Source organism: Mustelus asterias, chromosome 3, assembly GCF_964213995.1.
Source record: "Mustelus asterias chromosome 3, sMusAst1.hap1.1, whole genome shotgun sequence".
Lineage (NCBI taxonomy): Eukaryota > Metazoa > Chordata > Chondrichthyes > Carcharhiniformes > Triakidae > Mustelus > Mustelus asterias.
Window position 1 is genome coordinate 90,016,460 of NC_135803.1, and position 13,836 is coordinate 90,030,295.

The 13,836-nt window shown below is 43.7% G+C and overlaps 1 protein-coding gene across 1 annotated transcript in view; it reads right to left on the bottom strand.

The window, feature by feature from the left end:
* Window positions 1–13,836, bottom strand: part of cacna2d2a (calcium channel, voltage-dependent, alpha 2/delta subunit 2a) — a 1,197,503-nt gene that overhangs the window by 140,707 nt on the left and 1,042,960 nt on the right. Inside the window, exons 16-17 of the mRNA XM_078209320.1 lie at window positions 7,193–7,258; window positions 5,786–5,860 (exon numbers count right to left, since the gene is read on the bottom strand). Coding sequence (XP_078065446.1) covers window positions 5,786–5,860; window positions 7,193–7,258 — 141 coding nt within the window. The remainder of the gene's footprint in view (window positions 1–5,785; window positions 5,861–7,192; window positions 7,259–13,836) is intronic.

Genomic DNA, 13,836 nt, shown 5'->3' on the forward strand with positions numbered 1-13,836 from the left:
TCATTTATCATGAATCACTTGTCATGATGCTTTTGGTCATGGCAGTATTGGTAGGAGTGACCACTACACAGTTCTTACGATGATGAAGTTCCATCTTCACACAGGACATTCTCCATCATGTGGTGTGGCACTATCACCATGTTAAATGGGATAGATTCAGAACAGATCTTGCAGCACAAAACTAGCCATCCATGAGATACTGTTGGCCATCAGTAGCAGCAGATTTGCATTAAAGCACAATATTTTACCTCATGATCTGGAAATCCCTTGTTTCGCCATTACCATCAAGCCAGAGGACCAACCTTGGTACAATTAGGAGTGGGGAAGAGCAAACCAGGAGCAGCAGCAGGCTAAAATGAGATGGCAAACTGGTAGAGCTGCAATACAGATCTACATGTATGCCAAACAATGGAAGTAGCATGCTACAGACAAAGCCAAGCGATGCTATAACTAATGGACTAGATCAAAGCTCTGAAGTCCTGTCACACCTATCTATGAATGATGACAATTAATCAACTAAGGGGTCAGCAAACACCATGCTCAATAGTGGCAGAGCCCAGCATGTCACTGCAAAAGACAAGGAGCATTTGAAAACATTTTCAGCCAGAAGTGACAAGTAAATGATTCACCTTGGCTTCCTCATGAAGTTCCCAGCATCATTGATGCTAGCAATAGCGCTGAAGACTGTACACCAGAACTAGCCTATCCTCGAAACAAAATGTTCCAGTACAGCTACTTATCCGACACTGTGAAAAATTGCCCAGGTATATCCTGTTCACAAAATGCAAGAAAAATCCAACCCAGCTAATTACTGCCCCATTGGTCTACTCTCATTAATCAACAAAGTGATGGACTGATGGAAGGGATAGTTGACAATGCTATGAAGCGGCACTCACCCAACTTGTTCACTGATGCTCAATTTGGGTTCCACTAGGACCACTCAGCTCCTGACCTCATTACAGCCTTGGTCCAAACACAGACAAAAGAACTGAACTCGAGAGGTGAAGTGATTCTGACTATCTTGACTTCAAGCAGCATTTGACCAAGTGTGGCGTCAAGGAGCCTTAACAAAACTGAAGTCAATGGAAATCAGGGGTCATACATGGCACAAAGAAAGATGGTTGTGGTTGTTGGAGGTTAATCATCTCAGTCACAGGACATCACAGCAGGAGTTCCTCAGGGTAGTATCTGAGGCCCAAACATCTTCAGCTGCTTTATCAATGACCTTCCCTCCATCAGAAATGGAGATATTCACTGATGAATGCTGTTATGACCCCAGCTGATGTAATACTGGACCAAGTCAGATCCCAGAGTGAAACCTGGCTCAATAGGTCCAAACATTTTTTTTTGGAACCCGTGGAGAAAAATTACTGAACAAATTCATAGGGATCTGCTGATGAACTTCTAACACAAAGAATAAAACATTTATTAAAAAAGAAAAAAATGAACTATATTACCCCCGACAAAAAGGTTGGAAGGATCTCAATATAAACACAAGAAAATGATTCAAACTCACACTAATCCTTTTACCCCAGCAAATCGTTACCGTCACACACAAATTTAGCTTATATCTTTCAATAGTTTATACTCTAATATTCAAGGTAAGTACGAAATGCATGTGAATTCACATGTGAACTGTGGTTAGATACACCACACTCCAAAATAAATGACAGATGTTGACAAAGCTGATTCCATGGATTTCTCAACAACCCACCCAGACATTTCATAGAATCCCTACAGTGCAGAAGGAGGCCATTTGGCCCATCGAGTCTGTACCGACCACAATCCCACCCAGACCCTATCCCCATAACCCACGTATTTACCCTATTAGTCCCCCTGGCACTAAGAGGCAATTTAGCATGGCCAATCACCCTAACCCACATATCTTTGGACTGTGGGAGGAAACCTGAGCACCCAGAGGAAACCCACGCAAACACAGGGAGAATGTGCAAACTCCACACAGTGACCCAAGCCGGAAATTGAACATGGGTCCTTGGCGCTATGAGGCAGCAGTGCTAACCACTGTGCCACCATGCCGTCCAATTCACATTTGATGTGAATCAGCCAGTCTCATTGAAACTTGGCCTTTTTCATAAGAGTTTCCAATAAATTTGAAGAACTTGCCTTGGAATTCTTTCCAAACGTTGCTGCCATGTAGGCAGTTTCATCAAGATTCTACCTCGAAGGTTTCAATCTTGGCTTTCAAGATTCCTTTCCCCTGAGTGCATTCAAGCTTCACTTTCCAAGCACAATTTCAGACCTTTGGCCATGCCAAGCAGAATACCACTGCGCCAAAAGACCCAGAGCAAGAAGTCACCAACCTTTGGTGGCTCCTGAGATCTTCAAGGCTTGCCTCAAGCTTGCTTCACTTCAAGTCTGCTCCTTGCAGCTCACTCTTTAACTTAGAGCCTATTGTTCTGCTCCTTTCTTTTAACTTGATTTCTGGGATCTCTTTCTAATTCCTGTCTTTGTCCTTGCTCGGTACTTCTTCTGGGACTTCTCCAAGTCCCCATCCCGTGAGCAATCCTTGAGACACATTCAGCACAATGGTGCTCCATTATCAGGTCACCTTATCTACTTTTGGTGCCATTTTCCCTTTGCTTCTGTGCAAGCGAGTAGGACTGGTTTTCCAGCCTAAAGAGAGTTAAATAAACAAACTGCACATGTGCATCCATTTCCCGGCTGCTGCATGTTCAAAAGGCCCAAGGCTCATCAGGAACTGGAGTTCCTGATCTCTGACTTCAGATTAAGGTAAGTATTTGAGTTTCATCACAGTAACTCACCTGACGCCCCAAATCCTGTCCACCATCTATAAGGCACAAGTCAGGAGTGTAATGGAATAATCTCCACTTGCCTGGATCAGTGCAACTCGACACCATCCAGGACAAAACAACCCACTTGACTGGCATCTCATCCACCATCTTAAACATTTACTCGGTTCCATTCACAATTGCTCAGATAATAATGCAATCTGTGGCATCATACAGACCTGGACAACATCCAGGTTTGGGCTGATAAATGGTAGGTAACATTGGTGCCATACAATGATCAAACAACGACCATCACCAACAATAGAGAATCGAATCACCTCCCTTTGACATTCAATGGCGTTACCATTATTGAATCTCCACAAGCAACATCCTTGGATCACCATTCTCCAGAAGCTGAACTGGGACCAGCTATATAAATACTGTGGGTACAAGAGCAGGTCAGAGGCTGGGAATTCTGTGGCAAGTAACTCACCTGACGCCCCAAATCCTGTCCACCATCTATAAGGCATAAGTCAGGAGTGTAATGGAATAATCTCCACTTGCCTGGATCAGTGCAACTCGACACCATCCAGGACAAAACAACCCACTTGACTGGCATCTCATCCACCATCTTAAACATTTACTCCAGCCATGGTAGAAGCATGGTAGAAAAAGTGTGTACTATTAACAAGAAGCATTGCAGCAATTAACCAAAGCTTCTTTGGCAAACCCATGACATCTACATTTAGAAGAACAAGGAGAGCATCTACATGGGAACATTACCTCCACGTTTCCCACCAAATCACACAGCAACCTGATTGCAGTAATGTTGCCATTCCTTCAGTGTTCCTGGGTCAAAATCTTGGAACTGCTTTCTTAACAACACTATGGCATTCCTACATCACATGGACTGCAGCAGTGGAAGAGGGTGGCTCACAACTGCATTCTCAAGATTTGATTTGATTTGATTTATTATTGTAGCATGTATTAACATACATTGAAAAGTATTGTTTCTTGCGCGCTATATAGATAAAACATACCGTTCATAGAGAAGGAAATGAGAGAATGCAGAATGTAGTGTTACAGTCATAGCTAGGGTGTAGGGGAAGATCAACTTAATGCAAGGTAAGCCCATTCAAAAGTCTGACAGCAGCAGGGAAGAAGCTGTTCTTGAGTCAGTTGGGACGTGACCTCAAACTTTTGTATCTTTTTCCCAACGGAAAAAGGTGGAAAAGAGAATGACCGGGGTGCATGGGGTCCTTAATTATGCTGGCTGCTTTGCTGAGACAGCAGGAAATGTAGACAGAGTCAATGGATGGGAGGCTGGTTTGCGTAATGGATTGGGCTTCATTCATGACCTTTTGTAGTTCCTTGCAGTCTTGAGCAGAGCAGGAGTCATACCAAGCTGTGATACAACCAGAAAGAATGCTTTCTATGGTGTATCTGTAAAAGTTAGTGAGAGTTGTAGCTGACATGCCAAATTTCCTTAGTCTTCTGAGAAAGTAGAGGCGTTAGTGGGCTTTCTTAACTATAGTATCGGCATGGGGGGGACCAAGACCGGTTGTTAGTGATCTGGACACCTAAAAACATGAAGCTCTCGACCCTTTCTACTTCGTCCCCGAACAGTTTGGGATGGCAATAAATACTGGCCTATTCAGTAATACCCACTCCCATGAATGAATATGAAAAGGTGGCTTATATTGTGTTTGTCCAATTGATTTAATGAACAGCCTTATTCACTTAAGTTGTGAAAGAACTGGGTTGGCCCATTGTATAGGTTGCTATGATTTATTCAATTACCTTCTTTGTCTGATCTATGGAGTGGGATTGAGGTTCTAGTGGAACTGCTGAGGCAATGTGGCCTTAGGTGATTTTGTAGAGGACCCCGACATTGAAGGTAGAGCTGAGGGGTGGATGGAGCAAATCATCTGTTATTGTGGATGGAAGAGGGCCTGCAACATGATAGCTGTAAGTCTTAAAATGGATTAAAGTATTTTCTGAGGTGAATGCAGTAACAAGTGGAATTGATGCATGATTGGGAGTGGGAGTGGGAGTTTTGGTTGGATGCAGTCTTCTCATGTCCTGGAACAATTTGGTGGTGTACTCACAGTTATGTCATTTCTGGGGTTTTGGAGACTGCCCATAGTGGTTAAGACTCATGGGAATTGATGGGAATTGATACTTTGCATATTGTGTTTTTACCATGTCCTCCTCCTTTTATATATTAAAGTTTAAGTTTTTAACTTTTATTTATTCGTGTCACAAGTAGCTTATATTAACTCTCCAATTAAGTTACTGTGAAAATCCCCTAGTTGCCATACTCCGGTGCCTGTTTGGGTACACTGAGAGAGAATTTAGCATGGCCAATGCACCTAACCAGCATGTCTTTCGGACTGTGGGAGGAAACCAGGGCACCCGGAGAAAACCCGCACATACAGGGGGAGAAAGTGCAGACTCTACACAGGCAGTGACCCTAGCCGGGACTCAAACCCAGGTACCTGGCGCCAGGAGGCAGCAGTGCTAACCACTGTGCCACTGTGGTACATATTTTGCCTATAAATTGCATTTGAGCAAGCAGTTTCAGCTGAAATAAAGAAATCTAGCCTTGAGGTTTTCCCTCATTTCAAAAGCAATAGGAATTCTTGGCATTGTGAGTAATATCTGGGGTTGATCATTAATGTGGGGGACATTAACTCACGTTTGACATGAAGAGGGACACAGTGTTAGATTCCTGGAAACTCAGTCTACTGTAGAAATTGCTCTATAACCCTTCAACTATGATGGACAAGTGTTATTACTGACTGTGCCTGAATGAGGCACCACTTGCAATTATACAACCACCACATTAAATAGACGGAAAGGTGTAGGCAGAGGCCTATGATCATGCAATAAGTAGTTTCTGGATATGTGAAAATTTCCTTCCATATTTTTGCCCAGCACTGAGGCAGACAAGTGTGTGTAGGAGCTCAAATATTACTGAAAGCACAATACCCATATCAGGAATCGCAGTTGTGAAATATGCAATTTGTACATACATTGTAGCGAGGGGTGAGTTTCTTGATGTCATCGAGAGCAACATCGATCCCCATCACTCCAAGCATGAGCTGGTTCTGTAAAGGAAATGGTCCATTTAGAATGGCGAAGTTACTAGGATCCTGGAAAATGAGGGTACAGAACAGGATCTCCTCAAGACATTTTTTTTAAAAATCAGTCATGTGAGACTATTCTCTAAAGCTAGCTAGTCAGAATCCTGCATGGGTAGCCTTTCAGTGGGTCCCAAAGGGTGCGGCGCGCCACACTGGTGTTAAGTCTTAACACAAAGAAAGATGGCATGAAATCTGGAAACTTCTACGGGTTTCTATACATGAATGTTTAAATGTTTCTTTGATTGTCCTTGAATCTTCCCGCCATCCTCTCTCGCCGCACCAGTGTGGCGTGCTGGGAACCACTAGAACATGAATTCTATGCCCATAGGGACATGCCCCATGTACCTTGATGTGGAGATGCCGGCGTTGGACTGGGGTAAACACAATAAGAAGTTTAACAACACCAGGTTAAAGTCCAACAGGTTTATTTGGTAGCAAAAGCCACACAAGCTTTCGGAGCCCCAAGCCCCTTCTTCAGGTGAGTGGGGGCTTGGGGCTCCGAAAGCTTGTGTGGCTTTTGCTACCAAATAAACCTGTTGGACTTTAACCTGGTGTTGTTAAACTTCTTACCATGTACCTTGTCCAGAGAGTAAGGGCCCAGGTTAGCAAGCACCATGGACTAGGGACCTTAAAAAGTGGGCACTGAGTTTTGGGTGCTGTTGAACCAGCTAAAAACTCGAAGTATGCTTTTAATGAACATTGGGAAGCTCCTTTTTCACCTGCTAAGATCGTATCTACCTTTTATGATGTTGACTTACAGAGTCACCTGAAAGAATCCCAGCATCTAATGGCAGGTCTACTTTTTCAGGATCATTGTCAAACAAGTCAGAATCTCCAGAGCCAGGGCAAAATATGCCAAGGATTAGGGATCGCCAAATTGGTGCAGGCATTCAGGTAGAGTCTAACCAGCAAAAACTGTACAGCTTGCCAGTACTGACGGCAGAGCCATTGAGACCACTCCACTCTTTATGATATTGACAGGTAATGTTAGCTGGGCCACATTGTCAGATCTGACCTGGCAATTAACAGCAGGTTCATTGGAGTCTTGCCAAGTTCTGGAGAGATGCCCCAGCGGGACAATATGGTGCTGCTATCTCAGAATAAACAGGACTTACAACTAAAAGCTGCAACATAGTCTGGTGCTCAGGACTAGACAATAGCATAGGGTAATATGATGAGAAGGAAATTGCCAGGAAATAGGAATAATTCTATCATATTTTCCATTCTGTTCTGTATGCATGGACTCTTTAAACTGAAAAGCTGGCACAACACGACACACATATCCTAACCACATACCTGCTGGCCATTCTCCACAGTGATATTGAAAACTGGAATCGTCCCTGTAATCACCAGCTCAAGGCTCTATGAAAAACAAATCAGATCATGTTATATTTCTGTTCTTTGAGCATTTGTCAGTGATGTGCAACCTTCCTTATGCTCAATAATATTGAGGTTAAATGCTAATTCATTTTGAGGCAGGTTTATGCCCTGAATTTGCATCCTCTTAACTCACATCACATATAATTCTAGTCCCTGCTCACACTTTCGCAAGTGTCGAGCTCTTCCCTCCACGTCTCTTTTACCTCTGGGATTGCAATCTCCATGGGTAATGGTGTAGGGTGGCTGGCACTCAAGAACAGTGGTCCAGTAATTGTGATGCCTTTAGTAGAGAGCGTGGGAGGAAGATAATTTCACCCAGCTTCTCCACAGGTCACTGATCGAAAAACAGAATACTGCAGACACTGGAAATCTAAAATAAAATAGAAAATGCAGGAAACACTCAGCAGGTGTGTGAAGGCAGCATCTGTGAAGTGAGAAACAGAGTTAATGTTTCAGGTCAAGGACCTTCCTTCAGAACTGGGAAAATGTTAGAGATCAAGTAGGTTTTAAACAAGGGGTGGATGAGACAAGGACAAAAGGAAGGTGTGCAATAGGGTGGAAGACAAGAAAGATTGAATGACAATTGTCTTACGGGGCCAAAGGGAATAGTAGTGGGGCAAGAAAAGAAACAAAGAAACAAAAGATATGCCTAGAGCAGGTATGCTGCTGTCTGAAAGCAAAGATAAGAGGAAAAACCGAAACATGCAAAGAAATCAAACCGACTAATTAATATTCATTATATGCCTACTACCTCCCACAACTACCTTAACTACACTTCCTCATAACCTACACTCCGTAAGGATTCCATTCCAACTTCCCAATTCCTCCATTGCATCTTTTCTGATGATGTAATCTTCAAATCCAGTGCTTATGAAATGTCATCCTTTTTCCTCAATCAAGGATTCCACCCCTTCCCAAAATATACACCACCACAAATAGCCTTGAGACGAAACATCCCGAGGTCTTGTTCATTGTGGCCAGGGACTTCAATCAGGCCAATCTCAAGGGTGTCCTACCAAGATATCACCAATACGTCCCCTGTTCCACCAGAGGCCCAAACATCCTAGACCACTGCTACACAAATATCAAACATGCCTACCCTCTATCGCCCGCCCAAATTTTGGCAAATCAGACTACAAGGCTGTGCTCCTAATCCCGGCTTCCAAGCAAAAACTGAAATGGGAGAATCCAATAAAGAAAGTCATGCAATAATGTCTGAGGAATCGGATGATCTCCTACGGGACTGCTTTGAGTCAGCGGACTGGTCAATATTTAAAATCTCAGCGACCAACCTAAATGAGTATACCACTACAGTAACTGACTTCATTTGTAAGGGTGTAGAAGACTGTGTGCCAAAGAAGCAAATCCATGTGTTTCTCAACCAGAAACCATAGATGAACAGAAATATCCACTACTTGCTGAAGTCCAGGTCTGAGGCGACGCTGACCCATACAAGAAATCCAGATATGATCTACAGAGATCATAGCGGACCAAGCTAGAATCTCAGGCTAACCACACAGACTCCCACGGACTATTGTAAGGTCTGCAAGACATAACAGGCTACAAGGTGAAGGCATGTAAAATCACCGGCACCAATGCACCCCTCCCCGATGAGCTCAATGCATTCTATTCCCGTTTTGAGTAAGAGGTCAGCGAGAGCACACCTTCCACCCTGGAAGCTTCAGCCGAACCGGTATCTGAGGTCACCATCGCAGACGTTAGATCAGCCTTCTCAAAAGTCAACCCACGGAAAGCAATTGGCTCAAATAGGGTACCCGGACCAGCACTCAGATCCTACGTGGACCAGCTGGCAGGGGATTTCGCAGACATCTTTAAACTCCCCTTACATCAATCTGAGGTCCCTATCTGCTTCAAGAAGACCACCATCATCCCGGTACCAAAGAAAAGCCAGGTAGTATGCCTTAACGACTATCGCCCGGTAATGCTGATATCCATCATAATGAAGTGCTTCGAAAAGTTAGTCATGGCACAAATCAATTCCGGCCTCCCAAACTGCCTGGATCCACTACAGTTTGCCTATCGCCGCACCAACTCCACAGCAGATGCCATCTCCCTGCCCCTACACTCAACCCTGGAACATCTGGATAACAAAGACACCTACGTCAGACTCCTATTTATTGACTACAGCTCAGCCTTCAACACCATTATTCCTACAAAACTCATCTCCAAACTTCATGACCTGGGGCTCGGCTCCTCCCTCTGCGACTATATCCTAATATTCCAAATCCACGCAATCAGTAAACATAGACAATAACGCCTCCTCCACAATCATCCTCAACACCGGTGCCCACAAGGCTGTGTCCTCAGCCCCCAACTATACTCCTTGTACACCAATGACTGTGGCCAAATTTCTCTCCAACTTGATTTTCAAGTTTGCTCATGACACTATTGTTGTGAGTCAGATTTCAAACAATGATGAGACAGAGTACAGGAAAGAGATAGAACATAAGAACTAGGAGCAGGAGTAGGCCATCTGGCCCCTCCAGCCTGCTCCGCCATTCAATAAGATCATGGCTGATCTTTTCGTGGACTCAGCTCCACTTACCCACCCACTCACCATAACCCTTAATTCCTTTACTGTTCAAAAATTTATCTATCCTTGCCTTAAAAACATTCAATGAGGTAGCCTCAACTGCTTCACTGGGCAGGGAATTCCACAGATTCACAACCCTTTGTGTGAAGAAGTTTCTCCTCAACTCAGTCCTAAATCTGCTCCCCCTTATTTTGAGGCCATGCGCCCTAGTTCTAGTTTCACCTGCCAGTGGAAACAACTTCCCTGCTTCTATCTTATCTATTCCCTTCATAATCTTATATGTTTCTATAAGATCTCTCCTCATTCTTCTGAATTCCAATGAGTATAGCCCCAGTCTACTCAGTCTCTCCTCATAAGCCAACCCTCTCAACTCCGGAATCAACCTAGTGAATCTCCTCTGCACCCCCTCCAGTGCCAGTATATCCTTTCTCAAGTAAGGAGATTAAAACTATACACAGTACTCCAGGTGTGGCCTCACCAGCACCCTATACAGCTGCAACATAACCTCGTTGTTTTTAAACTCCATCCCACTAGCAATGAAGGACAAAATTCCATTTGCCTTCTTAATTACCTGCTGAACCTGCAAACCAACTCCTTGTGATTCTTGCACAAGGACACCCAGGTTCCTCTGCACAGTAGCATGCTGCAATTTTTTACCATTTAAATAATAGTCCATTTTGCTGTTATTCCTACCAAAATGGATGACCTCACATTCACCAACATTGTACTCCATCTGCCAGACCCTCGCCCACTCAGACTATCTATATCCCTTTGCAGACTTTCAGCGTCCTCTGCACACTTTGCTCTGCCACTCATCTTAGTGTCATCTGCGAATTCTGACACACTACACTTGGTCCCCAACTCCAAATCATCTATGTAAATCGTAAACAATTGCGGTCCCAACACTGATCCCTGAGGCACACCACTAGTCACTGATCACCAACCAGAAAAACACCATTTATCCCCACTCTTTGCTTTCTGTTAGTTAACCAATCCTCTATCCATGCTAATACATTACCCGTAACACTGTGCACCTTTATCTTAGTAAGAAGTCTCACAACACCAGGTTAAAGTCCAACAGGTTTATTTGGTAGCAAATACCATAAGCTTTCGGAGCAATGCTCCTTCGTCAGATGGCGTGGTCTCTGTTCTCAAACAGGGCACAGACACAGAAATCAAATTACAGAATACTGATTAGAATGCAAATCTCTACAGCCAGCCAGGTCTTAAATGCACAGACAATGTGGGTGGAGGGAGCATTCAACACAGGTTAAAGAGATGTGTATTGTCTCCAGACAGTACAGCTTGTGAAATTGTGCAAGTCCAGGAGTCAAGCTGACATAAATCCAACATCCCGGTTTAGACCGTCCTCATGTGTGCGGAACTTGGCTATCAGTTTCTGCTCAGTGACTCTGCGCTGTCGTGTGTCGTGAAGGCCGCCTTGGAGAACGCTTACCTGAAGATCCAAGGCTGAATGCCCGTGACTGCTGAAGTGACTGCTGCTCACGTGAGAACACCATCTACCAGGTACATGGTACCTACTCTTGCAACTCGGCCAACGTTGTCTACCTGATACGCTGCAAGAAAGGATGTCCCGAGGCATGGTACATTGGGGAAACCATGCAGACGCTACGACAACGGATGAATGAACACCGCTCGACAATCACCAGGCAAGACTGTTCTCTTCCAGTGGGGGAGCACTTCAGCAGTCACGGTCCATTGCGTGTGCACCAACCCTCCGACAGAGGATCTCACCCAGATCCACCCTATCTCAGTAACCCACATTTACCCCACTGACCTACGCATCTTGGAACATGAAGGGGCAATTTAGCATGGCCAATCCACCTAACCTGCACATCTTTGGACTGTGGGAGGAAACAGGAACACCTGGAGGAAACCCCCACAACATAAGGAGAACGTGCAAACTCCACACAGTCAGTCACTCAAGGCTGGAATTGAACCCGGGTTCCTGGCGTAGTGAGGCAGCAGTGCTAACCATTGTGTCACCACACCGCCTGTTATATTGTATATAACATAATCAATTATATTGTATTCTCTGTTTACAATGCAATCTCTTCCACATTAGGAAATCCAATTGCAGATTAGGTGTCCACTTTTAGGCACTTTACAGCCTCTCAGATCCAACACTGGTTTCAACAATTTTAGGCCATTTCCCCATTTTGTTTCCTTGTTTCAGTTTTTATCTATTTTACCTTTTTGCTTTCTGACAGCAGTACACCTGCCCTGAGCACATCTTTTACTTCTTTGCTTATTTTCTTGCCTCATCTCAATTCCCTTTGATCCTGGAAGACCCAGTCTTCTGCCATTCAATCTCTGCCAACTTCCACCCTATCACAGACCTTCCTTTTGTCCTTGTTCCACCTACCCTTGCTCAAATTCTCTCTAACCGTTTCCAGTTCGGATGAAAGATCCTTGACCTGAAACGTTAATTCTGCTTTTTTCTCCACAGATGTTGCCTGACCTGCTGAATGTTTTCAGCATTTTCCATTTTTGTTTCCTCCACCAAGTCACCATTCCTCACGTGTGACCAGGGATTTCTGAATAATATCTAATTCATGGTTCACGTTAATGTTTGAGAGATCAATGTTTCATTCTGGGAAGATTGTTGTTGTGAAAGTGACTGAAATGCTGGGCTTTCGTGACTGCCAGAAGAACTAAAAGAAAAACAGCACTTCAGAAGGTTACTCCTGTTTGTTTAGGAGAGTCAGAGTAGAAGAGAGGGAACCATAGGTGAGCTTACTTAACTGGAGATGTAATGCTAGACTGCTTGCAAAGATAGTCCAGATAGATTTTTTGTCTTGGGAGCTAGAGCTAAATTAGTTTAAAAGCCTTCAGTGAACCCTGAAAGGCTATGTTATCATGGAGATGGGTGGAGCTTAAGAAGGTTCTCTGGTGTTGGGTTCTCCAACACCAAACAAGACACTCAACTCTGTATGTGATTTAAAACTTTATTCTTATAACTGTTCTTATTTTTAAACTGGACTTCTCTGCTGAACAAAGACAATCAAGATAGTTGATCCTTTGGATTGAAATTAGTCTCCAGAATTAAATAACTATTTTCTCAGTTTCGGGAATGTCTCACCTTGCTTTACATAAGAGGTTTCTGACAGATAACCTGTGACTGCACAGACCAATTTCAAAAGGAGCACTTGATAAGCCAATCTTGCTAGTGAGGTTTGTGGGTCTGTTGAGACAATGGCTTACCTAACACCAGACACTCAACTTTCAACTCATTATTGCTAGGACATTGCCAGTCCTGAAAACAAAGCCAAGTTCCAGACGTTGGATAAGCATTCTTTGTTGGAATCACTGTGGAGAAGAAAGGTTATTCTGGCCTTTTGAGCAGTTCAGTATTATCTTTTTGAGCTGTGCAACGAGCCTGCTGTTTAACATCCAACTGGCAGGCCACATGTCCAGGTTGGACCACCGGCCTATCCAACCTGATTCTACTGGAAGATTTTGGATCATCGCCGGCAGCATTGACACAATCTCTGTATGCCTACTTAATCTTGTGGAATCAAAGCCACCTGAAAAAGCAAATCTCTCAGTCAGTTGACCAACAACTGCCTATGTGAAAGACTTCTTCATTGGACTCTGACTTTGGGATTCCGGAACTCATGTGAACCAATATTGTTTTTTTGTGGTCCTTGTGTAGTAAAGCTCCTTTCCCCTATTCCTCTCTTTACTGTGTGAGTGAAGAGTGGGAAGTTGCAGACATTCCTTTTCATGTGTTTTGAATGTATATAATAAACTAACCTGCTGAGCAAATTCTAACTCAAGTTTGCTGTGGGATTATTAGTATAATTGGATCACACAGAAACTGAAGGGCTGATAAAATACCTCATTGCTTATTCATAAATAAACAAACTAATTCAAAATACCTTCAGTTTACGGATAGATGGCACAAAAGCAAAATGGGCCATCCATGACTTATAAAGAAAATTAGAGATGGTGTCCAATCCAAGGAAGAAGCATACAGATTGGC